General features: G+C 46.2%; 1 protein-coding gene across 5 annotated transcripts in view; it reads left to right on the top strand.

Annotated features, from left to right (window-relative positions):
* CACNB2 (calcium voltage-gated channel auxiliary subunit beta 2) overlaps nt 1-24,671 on the top strand; it is a 598,025-nt gene that overhangs the window by 256,043 nt on the left and 317,311 nt on the right. Inside the window, exon 1 of one of the 5 annotated variants that reach the window (XM_085630834.1) lies at nt 12,318-12,467. The exons of 3 other annotated variants lie outside the window; for them this stretch is intronic. In XM_085630834.1, the coding sequence (XP_085486960.1) occupies nt 12,435-12,467 (33 nt within the window). In that variant the 5' untranslated portion in view covers nt 12,318-12,434. Of the gene's footprint in view, nt 1-12,317; nt 12,468-24,671 lie in introns of those variants that run through there. One more of the 5 variants, XM_085630836.1, reaches the window with a different exon arrangement.

The raw sequence follows: 24,671 nt of genomic DNA, 5'->3' as shown, positions 1-24,671 counted from the left end.
GGTCCAATCATAGTGGCTGCCTTTTCGGGGGCACCCTCATGTTTTACAGACAACTGCTTTTACTCTTTTTTTGGTTTGTGCTTTATAAACCAGTTTTTGTGTTTTTTATCAATGACTGCATGAATGTAATCTATTGTACAAGGAACAGCATTTTCTGTGGTATTTTTAGGAAAGTAAGTTGGTTCCACCCTTCGGTGGTATATCCCATTGCTATGACACTTCAACAATGCAATAAATCAGGGGTGTTCAGTTTTCAAAGTTCCAAGTGCTCACATCATCATATACCCCTTTAAATCACTAGATTATTGAAGTGTTTTTTACTTCTTCCATTGCAGTGCTTTTTTTCAAGAAAACACCCACCGTTATATTAGCTTTTTACATTTGCACAGGTGGCATATTTTCGAAGTGGAGAATCTGGGATCCTTGTTTGACACATCTCTCAGCTCTTGAAAAGGTATGCCAAAGCGGTGAAGAATTACATATGTCGTCCATGCAAAAAAGCGCAAACGTTAACGCCCTTTATTTATGTTACAAATATAACTTCAATGCAGTGCTGTACGAGTGCATCAACAATGACTGTTGCATCCTTGCTTGCACGAGGACAGAAGGCACAGAGACAGGTATGCGCTCTACAGCAAATCTATATTATCAGTGACCTATCTGTTACACGATCTGTTCTTCTACTACTGGCGAAGCTGTCCTCCACCCATGTGCTATCCTCTGCTGGAATAGACCACTCTTCCTGGCACTTCCTGTCCAGGTTCTAATGCAGGATGTGATGTCCAGAATCCTGGAAGTGATCCTGGGAGGACTGTGGCCTGCAGCACCCTAGTGTTCCTATGCCAAGACATGTCACCCCACCTCCCAAAAAATAATACCTCTCTGACATGACATATCCCCCTTTTTTAGGAGGGATGAGACAGCATGCCCCCCACCACGACTCCCAAACACACTTGATGGGAAAGTCCTTCCAGTGTTCTGTAACCAATGGACCTGCAATGGTTGGGCCACCAGCTAAAAGTTTCCGAGCATGGAGCAAGCTGGGCTCTGCTGTCGGAAACCAAGCATTTCCGCTACCTGTAAACGAGGCTGAGGAATATATTGACAATTCTGCACCACACAACATATTTACATTCCACATAATAGCACTCAAAGCCACATAATTATACTACACATAATTATACTATACTCAACACAACGTAAATACACCCCCACATTAATGCATTTTATAACCATAACACATAATTCCAATAAGCATAATTTCGCTCAATGCCACACAGTTCCACTCCACACAATTCAACTCCACACATTTCCAATACACACCATATAATTCCACACCAACCCACAGATTTCAAATACACAACACAATTCCACAACACACCACATACCTCCAATAAACACCACATATTTACACATCGTACACCAAATAAAAACTACAATACAACCCACATAATTCCACTCCGCACCTGCCTTGCAAAGGCTTGTGTTTTTTTTTATAGAAATCAGTCTAAACCTCCCTGCCCCTCTTTTACCTCTCTTTTCTATACCGGTTCTCAATCGTTTTACCCCCTGAATGACCTCTCTGAAAAAGATTGACTCAACCCTAGTAATGTAGTAAGTTTTACCTTTACCCAGGAGACCAGCTATGGCTCAAGTTATCTTGTGCTCCCCCCACCCCAACCCACCCCAAACCTCTCTGACTTCAAGTATTATAACTAATCCCCATAGTAAAGAAATATCCAGGTCACCTTCTCAAGCTACCTCTGAGGCATTACCCGCTGATGTAAATATTTTATCCTAGAACAGCTTAGCCTGCAAAATTGGTTTTGAGGACTGAAAGGCTTACATACACAAGTTTGATATATTTTTCCTTCACAAGATCTGGTCCACTGAGGAAATTTCCATTGATGGGTATTGTACTCATATGAGCTCTGCTGTTCCCTCCCTGTTTGGCAGGGCCAAGGTGGGTCTTTCAACTTGGTTCAAAGTCACCGTTGAGGGTCCGATTACCCCAATTCTATCTGACAGTTTGTTATTCCAGGCATTTTTGTCTAAATGGCCTGGTGGTCTGAGCATCATCTTAATTAACTTCTATAATGGGTACTGTGACGCAGACTTCCTGGTTAATCTTAACGTTTTGTCTGATTTTATCCTTGGTCTTGATGCATATCTTGTTTCCCTGCACACAGGTTTTTAAATCATTTTAGGCGGTGATTTTAATATCGAACTAGGTCAGACTCGTGGAAAATGTGTGCTCTGTCTTTGAGTGCCTTAGTATTGAGGGCAATAGGTGTCCAAGGGACAAAGGGGGGCCAGGCTCTTTTCCAAATTACTAAAATGTTTGATCTCAATGCTGTAGAACTTTATGATCCATCATATGGTACCAAAGCTGCTTTTGAGAGGGAGGAGTGTGCCTCCGTAATAGACTATATTTTTGTCAGCTGTGATTTGACCACAGGGATCACTGAGACTGCCATAAAGGAAAGCCCTTATGGCTATCATAACCACTTAAGCCTCAGTCTACTTTTACCTAGGAGAGGCGTAGTTTTAAAGACCATAACTCTCGACTCGCTAGTTGTTAAGTCCCAGGCACTGCGCTTGGTTTAGAGGAATGTCAATATGAGTGTGCTTCTGAGCAAAATCGTCAGGAGCCACCTTCCTGTTGTACTCTGCTGCTTTGACCAGTCCGATGGATGCAGGGTGGTGTTTTCCCAATTTGTAAATCTAGGCCAAGTGGTGAGGAACCTACTGATTACAATGTAGCCCAATGGGCTAGACGAAAAGAAATCCTGAAAGAATCCTAGGGAAAAGCTGGTGATGGCCTGTAAGTTAAAAAACACTAGCGTTTTCTTGTTTGAGGTGCTAATATTAAATCTGCAGTAATGAAACAAGTGGCCTGTGACTGCTTTAGAGAAAAATAAATTGTAGTTTATCATGTGTGTGTAGCTTAAAAAGTCAAACACTGGTAAAAATTACCAAAATTGAACGCAACAACATACCCTGCTGTTGAAGATAGCATTGTTCAAAACATAGTCAATGTAAAACAAGAAAAGCGCCAAGAATTGTTTAAGTTCAGTATATTTAATTTCATATACTTGAAACAAATCAAAATTAATTTGACAAAAGGAAGATACAAGGTTGCTCTTGTGATCGGTAGGGAAAAGGGGATAGTCCCAGATATTCAGAGTTTATACATTTTTTATGTTTTGGCAATGGACTGGTAAAGAGACCAGTACAAGAAAGGCCTGTCCCAAATAAATTATTTATAACATTGTTTATAGTTTTTGTAAATGCATAAATGCAACATCAAGCGAAGGGAATGTGATCTGATACAGGCCGTTGGTGGGTGGGGCGCGTCGATGTTTCGACTCGGCTTGTGCATAGAGGGTGACTTATACCTCCGCTGCAAGTCTTCTTCAGGACGAAAGGGGGGACGGGGGGCAACCTAATCCTGGTGCCACACAGGCATCTCAGGTATAACACTGGAGGTTGAGTACTCAATGGCTCAGTCCGGGTTTTCCAATTATAGTGAGCTGAAATCCACTTGCGAGGGTCCACCTTGTGAAGTCCTCACCGGTATTTCAAACCGTGAATTAATGGTACCCAGGTCATAAGACATCTGAATTAATCTGTCAAGACCTTGTAAGAAAAGCCGGCGCCGCACGCCTCGAAGAATCCCTTCTGCCAAGTGCACTTGAACTTCTGCCTAGTGCACGTGAACTTGGCAGAAGGGATTCTTCGAGGCGATCCTGCAATTACTGGAATGCATAAATGGAAAGCTCCCTGGCTCCCTAATCATCACAGACCACTTGGCGCCTATCTCTTGCCTGTACTGAGGTCAACCATAGTGGTGTGGGACAGAGTGCTGGAACCCTTTGGCCTTTCAACCCCGTCTCTCCACTAACACCTTTGATAGGCAACCCAGATTTCCTCCCAGCGCGGGATGGGTCTGGGTATCTGAAATGGCAAGAAGCCAACTGTAAAAGGATAGGGGACTTGTTCGATGAGAAAGGGATAATAGACTTTCTTGGATTGATTCCAGGTTTTGGGAACCCCAAGATGCCTATTGGCACTCCGACATTGGGTAACACAACCCATGGTACAACTGCATGCGTGCCTGCCCCTTACTAAATTTGAGCTGTGGTTCATCACACGCTCCTCAGATAAGCGATTGTTGTCCGATATCTACTCCTTTTTTTAATAAACCTAAATTCATATGTATGACCCCAGTGCAGCGTAAATGGGAATCGGAGCTCATACTGGAGTTTTCCCCGAGGGAGTGGCAGGACATAATACACAGGGCCAGAGCCTCATCTTGTAGTACCGCAGGAAAAGAAATGTTCTTAAAGATTGCACATTATTGGTACTATACCCTAGCTAGAACTGCAAAATGGAAACCCGGGGGCAGCGACTTGTGCTGGCGCCACTGGGGGCAGACAGGCACCCTTACACATATCCTCTGGCACTGCCCGAAAATACAGGCCTATTGGAACACAGTCCTGGTAGATTCCATTCACAACACTGAAATACCCAGATTCCCCAGGTACACACTACTGGGATTGCCAAACTGTATCACCTATCCTCTCAGGTCTTGTCGGGGACGAGCCATCACCTTGACACTAGGAGCTGCCAAACAAGCGTTGCTGGCCCGCTGGGGAATGGAAGAGGTCCCAACTAGACTGGCTATATAAGGTATGGGAAAATTGGGAATGGAGAAGCTCACTGCTGGCCTATCCCGTACCTTACCCTGGTTCGACAAAACCTGGGTTACCACCGTTGAATTCCTCTCCTCCGAATTTATGAAGCTTACCTGCCCGAGATACCTACGAGTGCTCCGACTCTCCAACACGCTCTCCCACTCAGAAGAACATTCCCAGTCAGCGGCATAATCCCACCCGTGGCTGCCTATTAGACATGTGTAAGAAGACACCCACACCAAGCACCATAACTCTTCTCTCTTATTACACTTTTGCTTCCTGCTTTTCCTATCACTCTATTCTATATAATCTCTTGATTGTTCCCAACCAGCCATGGGATGTGGGTGGCAGCTAATGATATCCTATGCATCGTTAAAATCAATAAAAAGATTTAAACCATAAAACCTTCATATTGGCTTGTCATCCAAAGCATACTAAGTTGCGGGGAGTTTCGCTCCAAAGACACCCCATTGCCCTTGCACAGGATTTCCCGTATTTAGGTGCTGTCTTTGATGCCAAGGGCAACTGGGGCCCTTGCATTGCCAAAGTTCACCAGAGATTTACTAGCTCAGTTGGATATATTTTCAACTTGCCGACATATTGGCAATAATCCTGTGGCCTCTCTGCTGGAGATTTATAAAAGGAAATGTCTTCCCACCTTATTGTATTGATCAGGTATTTGGGGCTATATCAATCCAAACCTGTTTCAAGGAGAACACAATAGAGTGCTGAGGAGATTACTGGGTGTTCTACCAGCATGCTCAACAATTATCCTGCAACAGGAGCTCCGGGTTGAATATGTTGTAGATCTATTTAAACTGGCCCCCATACACATGTGGTACTCAATATAGACTAATCCGCATGCCTTCCTAAACAGGAAAATCTTTAAAGATTCTTTGTTATGTGATAGAGGTGCAAACATTCTTTGGTTCCTCCACATTAAGACCTTCTTGGTTGACCTGGGTGAGTCGCATCTACTTGTTGAGCCTGAGGACATGACGAAACAAGACATGGCATGGATAAAAATGTATTTTAAATCACATTGCCGCCACTGCAGAGGCCCTTGAGCTTACTAAAAACCTCTGTCAAGAAATATGCCTCGTTTTATTCTAACACTGGTGCGAAAACGTATTTGAAGTGGTTTGATCGCCCTTGGAACAGAATGGTACTCATTCGTTTTGGACTGGGTTTCGTGCACTGGCATCTGGGGTTCCCGTTGGTCCAGTATGCCCCCTCAGACACTATGTTGTGCCCTTGTGATGAATCCTCTCCTCAGAGTCTGCTGCATTTTACTTAATTTTGTCATTTTTATTGTGAGTTTAGCAAACGGTTTTTATTCCGAATTATAGGGGAAAGGGAAATCAGAAGGTCGAAGGAGGCATGGGAATATCTGCAAATGCTGGACACCATATCTAACTGTGTTAATAGATGCTTTGTTTAATGTCCTGTCAACGGGGTGTAGGTCCCACCTGGCATGTGCTGATACTCTTGCTGGGCGACTTGATGGTGACTAAAGATTTGTCCATTAAGCCCTATGTTCGCTATCCGTGATGTTTTTAATGTTATGTATTACTGTTTTATCACTGTGTTTTAAGTTCTGTGTGTACTTTTATGGTTACCTTGCGAACCAGAAATAAAGTATGACTACTAATACTACTACTGGCCAAGCTACGCCCCTGATTGTGATTCTGTGTGAGAGCGAGTGAAGAAGATATAAAACTGTCAAAATGTTGACGGGCTCAAGTAAAAGAATACACAGCGCTTACAGGTGGTTTCAGGTAGGTGGGTGTCCTGTGTGTGGGTGATAGTGAAGTGAGGAAGATGCAAGGATATGCTGTAGAGACTTAAAAGAGAATGCTGTAGAGGAAAGCGAGGAGGTGTCAAATATGCAGATAGAGAATTTCAGAAATATCTGGGGGTGGGTACGGCATACGTTTTTAACATTGTGAGAGACTGCAGACGAAAGTGGTGCGAAGAGAATGTTGGAGTGATTGAGACACTCCAAAGACCACTAAGTCTTCTACAGACCTTAGCAATGTTTAATTCACAGAATATGGCCATTCTCATTTCTGATAATTCACAACAAAATCATTGTTACTCATGTATCTGCTGCTGTTAACCACTGGGAAAGCCAATAGGACTGGCTTCTTTTAAATACATGTCTGTTATTGGGTGACATGCCTGGACGCAATAACAGAAAGCTCACAGAGAGGAACCAAAATACTGATAGGGTGGCATGCTATAGGACTACAGGATTTTAGATTTAAATGTTTTAAGCCACGCCCTTCTTAACATAGGCCACGCCTCTCGGAAGAGGCTTCCTGTTAGAGACTTATTCAGTTCCACTTAAAGCCATGTTACAATTACAAAGCATGAAAGGCTGCCTAGGGCTTTAAGTGGGATGAAAAAACTGGAGGGTCTCTCAAAGGGGCTAGCCAATGTAATTAAGGGTGTGGCTTGAAAACACTTAAACTAAAAAAAACCTGTGCTAAGCATAGTGTGCCGCTCGACTTGTATTTTGCTGTTTCTGTCATTGGATCTACATATATGATACAACAAGTAACATCAAACCTACAACAAGTCAGGACTATTGGCTTTGTCAGTGGTTGTTAGTTGCATTAGATAAATAAGCAGCAACAATGGCTTGTTGTATATAATATTGAAAAGCTTCCACTTCGAGCCCTGATGACACCAGGACAGTGTTGCTGATCCCGAGTGCCAAAAAGAGAAGGGAAATCCAGAGAGAAAATAACTCTCTTTAAAGGATTTCCCTTCCCCTACAACGCTCACCTGGCATGACGCCATGCCGTAACTTCTCCACCAGTGAGAAGAGAGCAGTGTGATCACGCGCACATTGATGTACCTGCTGTCACTGCAGTCCGGGAAAAAAACATGGTCTCGGCAATATTATAGGTAGAGCTATTGGTATTGCTCATTATTTTTTTATCAGTTTTGTATCCCTAATATAATGGCATTGTCATTTCTATTGGCATTAGCTTTTTTTTGCATATGTGATACCTATTGCATTAGCAGAGAGAGAGTGAGGTAGTGAGAGAGAGAGTGAGGTATTGAAATAGAGAGTGAGGTAGTGAGAGAGAGTGAGTTAGATAGAGAGTGAGGTAGAGAGATAAATGCGAGACCTATTGCATTGCAAATGCTTGTTGAATAAGAGCTTGATTGTCACAGTGAGGATGCGACCTCACGTAATCACAATTCAGGTAGATGGTTCACAGAAAATCACTGTCCTTTATTTCGACATTGCATTATACTATTTTATGCATTTTTGCTGATGCTGTTCAGCATTGGCAACAAGCACTGGCAAAGCCAATAGGACGGCTAACCTTTCAGAGTCAAGAAATACAGCTGTACATTACAGTACCATATATGAGAAAATACCTTTAACCAGTAAAGGAAAAAAAAGGAGAAAAACCATATTATTACAGCCATAAAATGTATTTACATTTAAGCATTTCATTAAAATTAGCTATAAAATCAGATTTATGAAAGCAAAAAAATGTGATCAGTATCACATTCCAAATGAAATTTAATGTGCAAAAAAATATTATGGTCAGCACACCTTACATGCTTCGGAATTCGCTACAGGCTCACATATTATGTTGTCTAATATTAAAACCTTTGCTATAGTTATAGGTAGATATGAAATAAAGAACCCCTTGCTGTACATTAAAAGGATACTGTGGGTCACCAAGAGTTCTGTGACCATATTGAGGAATGAGGCCAAAGGCTGAGTTCCTTTATAAGGTCATGGATCTCCGAGATGAGTTGCATTAGCCTTGTAATGTAATGTACAGAAGGGGGGGGGGGGGTTATTCCTTATAATAAGTAGTAGTCACAGCAAAACCCTTCCCACAAACCACCTTTATCTTTGGAGTGGTGCTCTTTAATATAAAAGAGATCAAATGTTTATGAACCTCTAGTGCAAAATTAAACACACAATAAAGCAGTTTGATATTTATTGTGAAAAGATATCAGTATCCGTTTAGAACAAGATTGATTTAAAAAACACTGTAGCTCAGAATACCTAAAAACATGCAGAGATTATATCTTTCCTCTAATTACCTATACCTATACCTATACTATAGAACAAATATACATGTTGCCTTAAATGCTCCATATGACCACAGCTGGAGGAGCACATAACCGGAATGCGATTTGTACTTCATAGTGGGGTATTGTACATGACTCATGGCTACTGGACAGACATCTGGCACACATTGGACAACACCAGTCTTAACCCCTTTGTAGAATCAGTGAAATTGGCCATACACAGATGAAGCCACTTCCCCTTGGAAGATGTGGATGTCTCCAGCTCTATGGCAGCAAAGATATGTACTCTTAGGCCCTGGCGTACCCCAAAACTGCCAACACATCTCGAATGGATGACTAAAATGTTCTAATTGGCAATTTATGAATAAGTATATACAAGATTCAGGGTCAACTCCAGACATTTGAGAATGTCTGGGGATCGTTCATACCCCTCATTGACCCATAGGAAGCAGACACACCTGCAGGTCACCCCTCCAATAAGTGAACTTTCTGATCACCATAAACAGGCACTGGGGTAAACAAAGTGCAGGACAATATCGAAGTAGAGGGGTACAACTCAAGGAAAGGCTCCGTCTAACATCTAAGTCTGAGAGACTTTGGCAAGGGAAAGCAACTCAAATGTCTTTCAAATTGAAGGGTTTTCAGTCATATTTAAAGACAGTGAGTGAGATAGTGGTCCCTCAGCCCGGAGTTGCAGGAGTTGTAAGCTCTAGTGCCACTCCCTGAAAAGGATTGAGCCATGAACCGTTGCTCTTTAAAGGTCCGGGGTGTGGGTGTGTGGGGGAGGGGGGGGGGGCTTGATGCAGTGCAGCTCTAGCATTCCTGATGGCCTACTCCCATCAGATTTCTCCCAGAAACAATTAAAGGTCCATTCTGCAATCCAGCGCTCTTTGCTGGCCTCTGCTGGTGGACTCTTACCTCGCCTTATGGACTCACAGGCCCTAGTCAGATGGAAGACGCGCACTGTCCACTTAAAACGGTTTGTCACCTTTTTTTTCAGTGTTCTAAAATATGGAGTGATAAATAGGTGTCCTTTAATAAACTTGTGTTATTTTCATGCGTGAGCCTTGTGGAATGAACATAAACATGATACATGGCTATTTTCAGTTGGGTCACGTGTGCTCCTCCTAGGGAAGACATATATACACTCTAAACTTCAGATTACAGACAAGGGCCAATTTAAGCCTCGCCTTTTAGTTGTGATATAGAAGACATGCGTTGAGAGAGAGAAGGGGAGAGCACTGGAGAGAGAACAGTCGAGGGCGTCGAGGAAGAGAAAGCAGAAGAGAAACCGACTGAAAGAGAGGTGGGGCGAGTGAGGAAGAGAGACAGCGAAGGAGAGGGGGCGATAAGTGAAATGGGAGACAGAAGGGGAAGTCGGCTACTAAAGAGAGAGAAGTAAGTAGAGGGAGACGTGGCAAAGAGGGTCAACAGGAGGAAAGGAGAGCAACGAGGTGGGGGAAATTAAAACACGAGAGAGGTACGTAGAAGGTAAGAGAATGTACAAAATAGACGCACATCACGCAGAAGAGTGAGAAGTAGGTAGGGAGAGAGAGTGGAGGGAATACAAACTGGAGAATAAAGTTATTGATACTGAGAAAGAGACGCTGGAGAGAGGAGAGAGAGGCGGCGAGTTGCAGAATGCACCTTGAGGTATTTCCAAGAAACATGCCTAACGTCTCAGTATCTCTTGGCTGGATCGCAGAGCAGGGGCTGCGGGTGTGGGGCAGCAGGAAGGGGGCAGGGAGCTGGGCTGCGGGTGTGGGGCTGCAGGGAGGGGGAATTGGTCTCACTCGTTCTCCAAGCGCGGCGGCAGCGTAACAGTTCTGACTCCTTGCCAGCCACTTAGGTTACTTCCAAGCTCACCCATTCCCAGCACATTTCAGCACCGCTCAGCCGCATGACTGACTGCTCTGCAAAGGAAAACAGAGAGCACATGTGGAGAAAATTACCAAGACGGCTGGTAGCCATCGAATCTTTACTCGTTTACCGCCTGACCCTTCGGTGCCATGACTTGGAAGGGCTGCTGGAAACTCTCTGGAACCGTGTTCAAGAAATGAAACATAATAATTAACAAGATGGCTTACCTTACTCGTGCACAACAGCAAGAAGATCCTCACGGCCAGACGATACCTAAAAAATGGCGGATGGAAGCTTCCAAACTTTTTCGGATTCGGGGGCGTGTTCCTGCTGTTCGAAAAAGGGCGTGGCTAAAAAGTGGAAAGAACAGCACGGAACACGCCCCCGAATCTGAAAAAGACGGAGCCTATTTGGAGGGATGGCTCTCTCCTCCAATGGCTGGCCTCCGTTTAGGAAGCCAGCCAATGGAGGAGAAGCAAAAAGAGAGGCGGGCTAAATAGCCACTCTAAGAAACATTAAATCTCCGACTTCCGGTTCTGCCTTCGGCAGACCGGGCGGTCCTCGACCTAAAAACGGACTTCAGTGACAGCAGGCACAAAACAGAGCCCGAAAGAGACCCATTTCGAGGCCCCCTTTAGAAAACTGCCGGTGCTCAGACCCGGTGAGAACCGACCCACTTAAAGCCCTGAGGCTGCCCATTGCTCGCCAGTTAGCAGATTTGTATTCAACACAGTGCTGTGCCTCTGTGTGTGTGTGATGTGTTTAAGCTTGCTCTGACTGGGTTGGACTTGATTTGTAGTTAGGTGTTAGTATCTTAAGTGCTTTGGCACTAACGGGATAGATACAACACTACATAAATACACAGTGAATATGGTTATGGGAAGATTGTGCTCTGTTCCGCTATACATAAAATCTAGGTACTGTTTACTTGATGATAACGCAAACATATGTTCTGTGTCCCAAAAATCTGATAATATATAGCATTTTTTAAAGAAATGTGAGCTGAAAATGCAATCCTTCAATAGGTAGCAGATTCCACCCGAGCACAAAACAGTGCATTTTACAAGCTGGACTTTTCACTGTTAGTTTGCTCAGAAGAAACATTGTTTTCTCACGCAGCACCCGCTCGGTACAACTGTATCTAAATGCTTCGGAGAAATGCGGTCGTGTCTGTAGTAATTGGCTTTACACAGAGGATACCGCCAAGAAAAACACAGTTTGCCGGAAAACAAAGGCCACGGAAGATGTGGCTTTCATCGCCGGGCACTGCCGTCACGAAACCTCGCCTCGTTTACTGGAGTTCTTAGTCATTTTCCCTCCTCTGACTACTGTACTCAAGCAGCCAATAAGAGGCCTGCCTTGTGTCACGCGACGGGCTTCATTTAGCCAGAACCCTGGATGGCTCTCTCGGTACCCTTTCACCTCTTGTGTACTTTACCAGCCTCCCTCCCTGCTTACTGTAAGGGATACAGTCTAATAGAGCAGCTGGCCCCGCTTTTGTTTTCTTTTTTTTTTGTTTTGTGTTTTTTCCCTTTCTTCTGGCTCTTGCAGTTTTAGATGAACATACATGCCAGGCAGTTATTTTCTTCCCCGGCTGACACCGAGAGGTTCTGTTTACCGACTCTGGGATCACGTTTAAGAGCAGAGTGAGCGTGGGAACCAGGCGGCGCGGAGTTTCATCGGCCGGCGAGGCGCTCGGCGGAACTTTCAGCCGCTTGAGCCCTGTTTTGCCGGTAGTTGCCGCTCCTTGTGGACCTGGTCACCACTGGGACATGCGGGCTCTGTAGCATCCACCCTGGAAGTACAAGCATGTACCTTCATGACAGCGAGGACTTCGAAGAGGTAAGTGTCTAGTGACCGAGTTATGTCTCTTATGCTCGACCTCGCCAGACTCCTAAGATTCGTTTTTAAGGTGCTATATTTATACAAGTGCTCTGCAGTCTGCTCTCTAGTCTATTATATATATTTTTAAATAGTAAGGTATGTTTGTTTTAGAAATGAACCCGCACGTTAACTGTATCACAGGGGCTTTTGGAATGACTTAAATACAGTGAAAAACACAAGAGTAAACCTGCTCTTTTTGAGTGCACAAGGCGTGCGTGACATTGTCATATGCACACCCTGTCTGTCGTTTGCGTCTTTGGAACCTTGGCAGTGTTACTTGATGGTTATAGATTTTATCACATTAGGCTACTATGTTCGGTTGTCATATGCTGTGTTATGCTGAGGCATGGCATTGTGCCATTCGTTCTGGGATTTTGTAGCATTTAATGTTATGGTATGGTGTTCTATAGAATATTTTAGGTTTTATGGTATTGTATTTAAATATCACACAATGACTTCTAACGTGCCATAGTATGTAGTTAATGTTGGGGTATGGTTTTGTATCAGGTTTTATTTTTTTGTTGTGCTCCCGTGGTATGTGGTGTGACAGCATCATATGTAGCACTTCTAATGCACCACAAAGCCCTGGGGCATCCGTAGATCCCGTCACTTTCAAACACTGCTCCGCGGGACGCCGACGTTGGTTCTAACGTAGACCGTCATGACGCTGCTGTGCTGTTTCTTGCCAGAGAGTTGTGTGCTGCTGTGCTGTCCCTTGCCAGAGAGTTATGTGCTGTTTCTTGCCAGACCGTTGTATGCTGTTTCTTGTCAGAGTTGTGTGCTGTTGTGCTGCTTCTTACCAGAGAGTTGTGTGCTGCTGTGCTGTTCCTTGCCAGAGAGTTGTGTGCTGCTGTGCTGTTCCTTGCCAGAGAGTTGTGTGCTGCTGTGCTGTCCCTTGCCAGAGAGTTATGTGCTGTTTCTTGCCAGACCGTTGTATGCTGTTTCTTGTCAGAGTTGTGTGCTGTTGTGCTGCTTCTTACCAGAGAGTTGTGTGCTGCTGTGCTGTTCCTTGCCAGAGAGTTGTTTGCTGCTGTGCTATTTCTTGCCTGAGAGTTGTGTGCCACGGTGCTGTTTCTTGCAGGAGAGTTGCATGTTGCTGTGCTGTTTCTTGCCAGCGAGTTGTGTGCCGCTGTGCTGTTCCTCGACATCGAGTTGTGTGCTGCTGTGGTGTTTCTTCACAAAGAGGTATGTGCTGGTGTGCTGTTTCTAGTTGTTTGCTGCTGTGGTGTTTCTTGCCAGCGAGTTGTGTGCTGCTGTGCTGTTCCTTGCCTGAGAGTTGTGGACTGCCGTGCTATTTCTTGCTTGAGAGTTGTGTGCCACGGTGCTGTTTCTTGCAGGAGAGTTGCATGTTGCTGTGCTGTTTCTAGCCAGCGAGTTGTGTGCCGCTGTGCTGTTTCATGCAGGAGAGTTGTGTGCCACTGTGCTGTTCCTTGCCATCGAGTTGTGTGCTGCTGTGGTGTTTCTTCCCAGAGAGGTATGTGCTGGTGTGCTGTTTCTTGCCAGCAAGTTGTTTGCTGCTGTGGTGTTTATTGCCAGTGAGTTGTTTGCTGCTGTTCTGTTTCTTGCCAGCGAATTGTGTGCTGAAGTGCTGTTCCTTGCCAGCGAGTTGTGTACTGAATTGCTGTTTCTTGCCAGCGAGTTGTGTGCGGAAGCGCTGTTCCTTGCCAGCGAGTTGTGTGCTGCTGTGCTATTTCTTGCCAGCGAGTTGTGTGTTGCTGTGCTATTTCTTGCCAGCGAGTTGTGTGTTGCTGTGCTATTTCTTGCCAGCGAGTTGTGTGCTGCTGTGCTATTTCTTGCTACCGAGTTAGTTGTGTGCGGTTTCTTGCCAGAGAGTTGTGTGCTACTGTGCTGTTCATTGCCAGAGAGCTGTGTGCGCATCGCTCTCCCAGTACCCCCGAAGCATAAGCGCAGCGCACACTAGGAACGGCTTCCCTGAAAGCAGCAGATGTTCAAGCAGTGAGGACAGTGACCTGACAGCGAAAACCCATCAGCGCTTCTTACAACACACCGGACGCCCAGCGGCACACGTGATGGAGTCTGTTTTCTCCTAAATTAAGTTTTTGAAAAGTTTCTAAAGTGATACTGTATTGATTCACTCACCGCAGCACACTTTTTTCTTGATTATTTTAATCTGTGCTTTTTTAATTGTTAGTTCATATTTGTCCCCCGCGATAGAAAACTTATATTTAACATATGACATTTTACAGGAGAATGTTCGATAACAGGGAACATTAGCTCCACAAATTTCCTAAACAATGGTGTTGTCCCATGATGAAATGTTAGGCGCGATACAACTTCTGTGTATCCCACCACCATCACCTTCATCCTTTCAGGGATCTGTCTTGGTGAGCACTAATATGCTTGCACCTCTACCGGAAGCAGTGTTTTGTGACACACGCACACACAACACACCAGTTAACACGGAAAGAGCACAGAACAGTGTCCCTATGAATGAACCAGGCAGACACCTCCACATGTTCACACACCTTTGAGCAGGCGATCCTTGTCTTGACAGTGCTGGCTCCGTGAAGCTGTTGACATGCTGTGCTTGGGACCAACTTTAGGAAGCTTGTTATAAAGAAGCATGCGAAGCTAGTGCTTGCTTGGTAATCTTTACGTACTGCACCGGTCTCCAGTTAAAGTTACGTGGTGTTCTATGATTTTATAAAGCGCTCGAATACCAATGAGGTGTCTAGGCGCTTCAGTATAAAAACCACCTAAAGAAACACTGACCTTCGTTTCAGACGCTTAGCATAGAAACACGCTAGTTTCTGTATCTCATACAGACCCATTCCATCCACTGCAGACCTTTTTATCCACAAATGGCAAATCATTCGGCAATCTTTCAAATGGAATCCGAGGACCGCACTTGCGTCTCGGAGAGATGCTGCCGCGTTGGGGTCAGGACGTTGACAGGAAGCTGGCCCATGCCGGAGACGCCAGGAAGGAGCAGGAATACAAGTTAAAAGCCTCGAGGGGCGGGCGGGGAAGAAGGAACAGAAGCATTTTGTCTACCAGAACTCTGGAGGAAGGTGGCAAACAGTCCATTGTCAGAACTCTGTGGCTGGAGCCCGAGTGACCCGCAGAGAGCTCGAAGGACCGTCCAGCAGGCCAGAGACAGCCGCATGTTAAGTGTTGCATTTTAAAGTTCAGATCGGCGGTAGCCAGGTTGCTCAATAGTTTGCAGCAAGTCCCTTTTAGTTGCTTTGCCAGCCTGGTACTGAGCCAGCCTTAAATAACTAAACGCTGACAAATATCCCGTCTCCATTATCTGGGAGGAAAAAACATGGCATATCAGGAGAAGCGGAGGTTAGCTGCTCTACAGTAGGTTGTGCTCAGATGACCGAGGCGCCTTGCGGAATAATGCCTAGATGGAAACAATTTGATTAATACCATCAGATGGAATAGCCCAGCGAGTCCAGAGCCTGCTGCTGAGAATGTGTCTGGAACAATCAGGTCAGAAGAACAACTGTTGGTTGAGTAGACTCTCTCGTTGTTCCTCTGTGGTCCATTAAATGGCAAGATATACATATTATATTTATTAACTTTTCCAAATATATTACAATATATTCAATCTTGTGTTCAGAAGAAAGTCAAGATATGTTTTAGCCAGCGTCCAGTAGGTAGATACATCTGCCCAATAGTGCTGTTGCCTTTTTGTCAGCGTATTAGCTGCTGTCATCGGTCCGATCCTTCATGAGGCAACTGTTATTACCAGATACATCTATACATTAAGGCTGTTAGCATCCTTTGGCATAAACTCATCTGAGTAGATGGCCTATTATTTGTGGCGTGATTGTTGACCCTCGATTCCTCCTCCCAGGGTTACTGAATCCGTAGACATCGGTAAATCCAGGGGAGGAAGGGTAATTGCTCTTTATTACGGGATAATTTGGCATAACATTCAGAAATGTGTGTTTCTATGCCAGGATCCATACCTTCCTCCCATTTTCTGCCATTTTTTTACTTGTAGGCGTCACTTGCATTCAGTCGGCAATATCTTCCATTGAAGCCCTCTGAGCCACAGTGTTCCCTTCACTTTTTGAAATCCTGATAGGTCGGCCTAAGTGACCTGACCTGACCTGGTCAGTGCCGGTCGCTCCACCCACCGCGTGGCCCACCAGCGTGTGCCCAGTCCCCGTTGCCACCGCTAGTAACTTTTGTTTGCTTTGCCTGTATTCTGTGATAGTATTCTGTTCTCTCCGTGCTTGTGCCCCTGACTGTTGCCCCTGATTGTATTCTGCTCTCTCCGTGCCCTTGATTGTACTCTGCTCTCTCCATGCCGTTGTGCCCCTGTTCCCCCCCTGGTTTCACTACTGTGCCTGATTGTAATTCTGTTCTCTCCGTGCTGTTGCCCCTGATTGTATTCTGCTCTCTCCGTGCCCCTGATTGCTTTTGCTCTCTCCGCGTTGTGCCCCCTGTCCACTGCTGTGCCCTTGATTGAATTCCGGTCCTCTCCTCTCCGTGCTCCCGCTGACCCACCCCGCTCCCCGCTCCCTGCCGCTGCTCCCCCGCAGCCCCACCCCCGCTCCTTCAGCCTCTCCTCGCATCGCTCCCCTCGCCACCCCGCTCCCAGCTGCTCCTCCCTCGCTCCGCCCCCCTCCACTCATGGCAGAGTCCGCGCAGCGGGCGTGCCCTATGCGCGCCCAAGGCAAGCCCGTCTGCGCCCGTCTGCGCCTGGACCGCGCCCAGCGCCAGACCCCCTGGCCCCCGCAGATGCCATCCCACCCGCCGGACATAAGCCACCGCCACCCTCAGCATACTCAACACCGGACGCCTCCCCGGATGCCACCAAGGCACCCCAGGACGCACCCACGGACCCTTCACCTGCCAATCCTGCAAATTCACCTGCATCCGTACCCGCAACCCACCCACACCCGCCAAGCCAAGCACCTACAGAAACCACCTGAAGTGCATCCTGCTCAACACCCGCTCCGTCCACAGACACGCCGTGGAACTATGGAACCTGCTCGACACCACATCCCCAGACGTCGCCTTCCTCACGGAGACCTGGATGAACGCCTCCTCATCACCCGACATCGCCATAGCCATCCCGGACGGCTACAAGATCATCCGGAGGGACCGCGCCAACCAGACTGGAGGAGGCATGGCCATCGTCCACAAAAACACCATCCGCATCTCGTTTAACTCCGAAGACACCCTCACAGCCGCCGAACATCTTCACTTCCAGATACACACCGACCCCAAGACCACACTCAGAGGCATCCTCCTCTACAGACCCCCAGGACCCCGCACACAATTCAGCGAAGACATCGCAGACTTCATCAGCCCACATGCCGACTACATCCTCCTAGGGAATCTCAACTTCCACCTGGGGAACAACAACGACAACAACACCACCACCCTACTGGACAACCTCGCTAACCTCGGACTCAAGCAACTACTGAACACCCCCACCCACTACGCCGGACACACGCTTGACCCAGTCTTCACTTCCAGCAAGCACATCTCCTTCAGCCACTCAACCGGACTTCACTGGACAGACCACAGCTGCGTCCACTTCAGTTTCAGAAAGAACACAACTCACCACCTCCCGCAACAGGTTCCCCGCAGGAACTGGAACAAGATCACCACCGACCAGCTCACAGTGTCACTGAACCAAAACCCTCCCGCCACATCAACGGACCCCAACCAAGCAGCCCACAACCTCGCACAATGGATCACCAACTGCGCCAACAACCTCGCACCCCTGAAAACCCATCCCAGCAGGCCCGGAAGCAAGAAAGCCCAGTGGTTCAACGATGACCTCAAGAACTCCAAGAAGAACTGCCGCACCCTCGAGAAAGCCTGGCGAAAGAACCCGACAACATGACCGCCCTCAAGCACGCCACCCGCAAACACCACCAGCTGATCCACACCACCAAGAAGACAGCACTCAAGGAACAATTAGACAACAACGCACACAACAGCAAGGAGCTCTTCAGCATCGTCAAAGAGCTCTCCAACCCCAGCGCCGTAAACTACGACATCACTCCATCACAAGACCTCTGCGACTCACTCGCCACGTTCTTCCACAACAAGATCGCTGACATACACAACAGCTTCGGCGAACAGACCACGCACCCAACCACAGAACCAACGCCCCCCACCACCACCCTCCGCAACTGGACCCCAGTCAACACCGAAGACACCATCCGGACGATGAACACCATCCACTCCGGATCACCAACCGGACCATGCCCTCACCACGTCTTCAACAAGGCCGACTCCGTCATCGCACCCCAACTCCGGGACATCATCAACTGCTCCTTCAACACTGCCACCTTCCCGGAGAGCTGGAAGCACGCCAAACTCACCGCCCTCCTTAAGAAACCATCGGCAGACCCCACCGACCTCAAGAACTACCGCCCCATCTCGCTGCTCCCGTTTCCTACCAAAGTCATCGAGAAGACCGTCAACAGACAGCTGGCCGCCTTCCTCGAGACAAACGGATCCCTTAACCACTCACAGTCCGGCTTCCGAGCCAATCACAGCACCGAGACCGCCCTCATCGCAGCCACGGACGACATCCGAACCCTGCTCGACAACGGGGAAACAGCGGCACTCCTCCTCCTGGACCTCTCCTCAGCGTTCGATACTGTCTGCCACCGCACCCTGGTTCAACGCCTCAGCAACGTCGGAATCCAAGAAAAGGCACTGGAGTGAATCATCTCGTTCCTCGCCGGAAGAACCCAGAGAGTCCGCCTCCCCCCGTTCAGATCGGAGGCCACCAAAGTCATCTGCGGCGTACCACAAGGCTCATCATTCAGCCCCACCCTCTTCAACGTGTACATGAGCCCCCTCGCAGCCATCGCATGCCAACACAGCCTCAACATCATCTCCTGCGCCGACGACACCCAGCTGATCCTCTCCCTCACCAACGACCCCGCCACCGCCAGAACTAACCTTCACGAAGGGATGAAAGAAGTAGCCGAGTGGATGAAGAACAGCCGCCTGAAACTGAACTCAGACAAGACGGAAGTCCTCATCCTTGGATCAACACCATTAGCCTGGGACGACTCCTGGTGGCCCCCGGCCCTAGGCAGCGCACCCAAACCAACGGACCACGCGCGCAACCTGGGCTTCATCCTGGACTCCTCCCTGTCGATGACCAGACAAGTCAACGCCGTCTCGTCTTCATGCTTCAACATCCTACGCATGCTCCGAAAGATCTTCAGATGGATCCCCACCGAAACCAGGAAGACGGTCACCCAGGCACTTGTCACCAGCCGACTAGACTACGGAAACACCCTCTACACCAGAACCACAGCCAAACTGCAGAAAAGACTCCAATGCATCCAGAACGCCTCCGCACGACTCATCCTGGACACCCCCCGCCACAGCCACATCTCCGGACACCTGAGAGACCTGCACTGGCTCCCCGTCAGCAAAAGAATCACGTTCCGCCTCCTCACCCACGCACACAAAGCCCTCCATGACCTAGGCCCCAGGTACCTCAACAACCGCCTGACCTTCTACACTCCCACCCGCCAACTACGATCGACCAACCACGCCCTCGCCGCCGTTCCACGCATCCGAAGAGCCACCATGGGAGGAAGATCCTTCTCCTACCTGGCAGCCAAGACCTGGAATTCCCTCCCCATCCACCTCCGACTCACCCAAGACCACCTCTCCTTCAGGAAGCAACTCAAGACCTGGCTGTTCGAGCAATAGCGGACCCCCTCCCCCTCCCCCCAGCGCCTTGAGACCCTCCGGGTGAGTAGCGCGCTATACAAATTTCTTGACTGATTGATTGATAGTATCTTGAGCTCAGTCTTGCAAACAAAACCTTAATTTAGCCTGGTATACCTACTGAACTAGTTTTGGCCTTTAGTAGGATAGTGATCTTCACAGCCCTCAAACTTCCCTCAGTCAACACTTAAAGATGACTTTAAACTGGTGAAAATACACATTTATCTGTATTCAATTAAGCAATCATGCACTGAAGACATAGAGTTTAGGAGAGGATCCTATAATTATACAGTGTCTAAAGTAATGCAGTTAACACACATTCAAGAACAACTAAAGTGTGTTCTCCAGTGGGATCAAATGTGGCGCAGTGTCCGGTCACAATTACATTTGATTTCATAAGACAGTATCACGGAAATACGTTTTAAACGCTGTATATTTCAAAATAAATAGTGGCATCTGTTTGCACATTGAAAATGCATATGATAGGAAAAAGAAGACCCTAAAGTTAAACAGCGTGTGCGATCCGGTCCTGCCATGTTTGAACGGCCTGGCCTTCCCAGCTAAGGTCCGAGTCCTAGGCTTGCTAGAGAAAGGGAGCATAGGTGAATGAAGTTCCATGCACGGCTGAGGGTAGGATGGTTGGAGGTGTGCAATCTGAAAAGTGAGCATCAGCGGGGTTGGGTCTGGTTTGGATGCTGGGTATGTGGTAGCGGGGTTTTAATATCGTTAATACAGGTATGCCTGCCTCGATCTTTGCAACATGAAATGGAAATAAAAAATATATTGAATCCTAAAAATTATAGGGTACACTCTGGCATGCAGTGTCCGCTCTATTTTTGAGATTTGGGCTTGTCGTTTTATATCATGGAGGATTCCAAGTAAAAACATAATGAGTTTCTAAATGCAGTAAATAGATAACGAAGGTTAAAACAGTCAAAATAACAAAAATGTTTAGTGTTAAGAATATGACCATGAAATGATTGATTGTCGCTGGAGTCAGTGTTTAATTTGTAAGTGTGCTCAGAAGCCCTCGTCGGTACAATTAAATGTCAGTGCACCATATGCAAATCCAACCCGGGTCTTTTTAGGTCTCGCCTGGCGAACGCAGCGCGAAGCGCTGTCGCAGCGAGATCTATTGTTACTGACTTGCCTCGGAAGTGGGACAGGAGATGGGCACGCGCATGGTCTCGGCGGATTTGAGTTGGTGTACGCGCTTTCAGCCACGCGGCGTGCACATCTCCTGTCTCTCTTCCCTCAGCAAGTCAGTATCCAGTTTCACTTTCTTCCTCATTAGTGTCTGTGAACACTCATACATAGGCCCCAGCATTCAGTGACTCACATCAGCGTTTGCTTAGTTGACTGTTTTCGCCACGTTAATTTGCCTCTTGCGTTGCTACATAATTAGCATAGCTCCAAACACATTTTTACTCGTATTTACCCATTTGCGCTCTCCTACTAACACTAATATTTAAATATAGTCTATACTCCCCTGCAACCTAGCACTTAACACATTTTTACTCGTATTTACCCATTTGCGCTCTCCTACTAACACTAATATTTAAATATAGTCTATACTCCCCTGCAACCTAGCACTTACTCTATCTGCAATACATAAACACTACACTACCAACGCGGTTACTACGCCATACCTTTTCTCTTCTTACAACATTCAATCCTTTTACTTTAGCATTCTTACAACTATTTCATCATGCTAGGATTCTACGCTCCTCTTAATGTAATAATCTTTTAAGGTACTTACAGTTAGCAGCATTTAAAATAGCCTCGCTACGAGTTTCCGTGTGCCCATCCAGCTAACGTTTCCATTGTGCCTGTGTATAAACGAAAGCAAAATGCTCCCAGCAGCAATGTGCACGAGCACGCTAGCAAGGTCGTATCACGTGATATTTTTTTTTTCCCAACTAGCATACGTTCAGCATGACGAACAGTTTTAAGATAAATGTTAGTTGTTATTAAAAATACTCTATAAATAAAGATATATTTTATATATTGCTTTTACGATGTTGCTCTTTCAGCAACGCACTAATTATATGCATATTTGAACACATATTGTAAACACGTGTATACGTGTTTAAAGTCTTTACTTAAAAGTGAAAAACCATAACACAAAAGCATTAAACAAGCTTTTACAATGCAAAAATCTCGGCATTGGTAAACTTACAGCTATTACCTTGCTCATAACATTATTTTTGCTTATGTTTTTTTTTTAAATTCATTTTCAAAAACGTACATAGCTATCAACATTACACTGTGCATTAAAAAAATAAATATGTGTAATATTTACCTTATTATTAAAATGTTTTCGGAACACCTACTATTCAACAAAAACTGATTAAAATGCAAAAAAAATAATTAAAAATGCTTACTGTTTTTACACATACTTTGCATAATATTTTTTTTAAAAGGGCTTAACCCCTTCGGTGCTCATGACGGAACGGTTCCGTCATGAGCCACGGTTGAGCTGTGCTCATGACGGAACCGTTCCGTCATGACCACGCCCGCGCAAGAAACCGTCAGCACAGCAGCGGAATTTGCGCAGCATGGAAGGGGTTAAATTACAATGTGTATTAATATAACCAAATAATTATTATTGTTATAACAGAAAATGCATGTTTACCAAATAAATTTAAAAACCTATATTCTTAAGATATGCATTATTAAAACAAAAAATTAGCTGCGCAGCTCACACTGATGCACGCCTCACACTGATGCACGCCTCACACTACTGCACGCCACATACTGCTACACGCCACACACTGCTGCACGCCACACTGCTGCATGCCACTGCACAAAACACACTACTGCATGCCACACACTGCTGCACACCTCACACTACAGCACACCACACAATAATGCACACTCTGCTGCATTACACACTGCTGCACGCCTCACAATGCTGCACCCTTAACTGCTGCACGCCACACACTGCTGCACGCCACACACTGCTGCACGCCACACACTGCTGCACACCTCACACTGCTACACGCATCACACTGCTACACGCCTCACACTGCTGCACAACGCACACTGCTGCACATCGCACAATGCTACACAAAACGCTACTGCACAACACACACTACTGCACACCGCACCCTGATGCACGTCACACACTGCTGCACACTGCTGAAATACTCATTGCTGCATGCTGCACGCTACACACTGCTGCACGCCACACACTGCTGCACGCCACACACTACTACACACCACACAATGTTGCACATCACACACTGCTACACTCCATACACTGCTTTTATGCAAGTTTATGCTACTGACATTGTAAAAGACAATGCCTATTTACAATGCCAATAGCTCAAACTCTATCATTGCGAGACCTATTGCATTGCAAATGCTTGTTTAATCTACTATCAGAGACTTCCTTCCCCCTTATCTCCCTTGTGACGCTTTTTCCTGCTTTTGCTTCCTCCTTCTTTACCCTTTGTTTGTTTTTCCGTATCTTGCTCCTGTGAAATGACTGATATAAAACAAATAGGTGTCTTTCCCCAAAAATGAGTGCCACTGGCTCAAACTAAGCACTGAAATATTTGTAGAGTGAGATAACAAAGGGATTGCAATCCATGTGCTGAATTTAAATAGCAGGTCTCAAATGTTGGCCCCTAAATGACCTCCAGTTATGTATGCAGCCCTCACACACAAAATGGAAGCAAGGTATCCATAGTCTAATAGAGCTGTCAGAAACACAACTCGCACCCTTGGTAAAATTGGGCAGGGGGAAGCTAGTTTGATTAGTTAATGCTATGTGGCCTGCATTCTTGTAACCTTCCCTGAATACATGGTGGCAGTGACCTCGCACACGGTGCTTCAATATGACCAATAACATTGTCTGCTGTTTACTGTGGAGAACCAATCCCAGGCGAAAGTATGCACAGATTCAGGAATCCAAAAACCAAATGCTATCCAATTAGGTTAACTCACCAGCAGAAAAACAGGAGCACATAAAAGGAGTGAAGAAGAATGCCACGAATAGTGATGTCTTCACAGCGCCAGTAATAGCTGCTGGTTATTACTGCCTAGGATTGTGCTTGTAATGCAGTTTTCAGTTAGCATCCTTTCACTCAGGAGATTCCCATTCTCCAAAAACGGTTCTGTTGTTTCTTTCTTCAGCCTGTTCTGCATTATTTATGAACGATTTCGTTTGTTGTGGCCTGGAAGTTCAGTTGTTGGCAAACATTCCTGCTGTGCATCAGAGTCTCTTTTTGTGGCAGAGATAGCATGCAAATAATATAGGTTTGTTTCCTTTCTTCCCCTGTGTCCACAATGTGTTTTATTACCATTTTTGCATAGGGCCGAGCCCCACTGAATTGACTGGACTAGCAGTAACTTTGGCAGTAATATTCGTTCTGCCCTGACCGATTTGAAGGCTTTTCATTGGATACTGAAACAGTTACAAATGAGTATTAGCCCATTTCAAAACCCTACCTGTGCCCTCCGCCC

Source organism: Triturus cristatus, chromosome 10 (genome assembly GCF_964204655.1).
Source record: "Triturus cristatus chromosome 10, aTriCri1.1, whole genome shotgun sequence".
NCBI classification, from domain to species: Eukaryota; Metazoa; Chordata; class Amphibia; order Caudata; family Salamandridae; genus Triturus; species Triturus cristatus.
The sequence above is the reverse complement of the archived record's forward strand: the minus strand, read 5'-3'. Positions and strand labels throughout refer to the sequence as shown.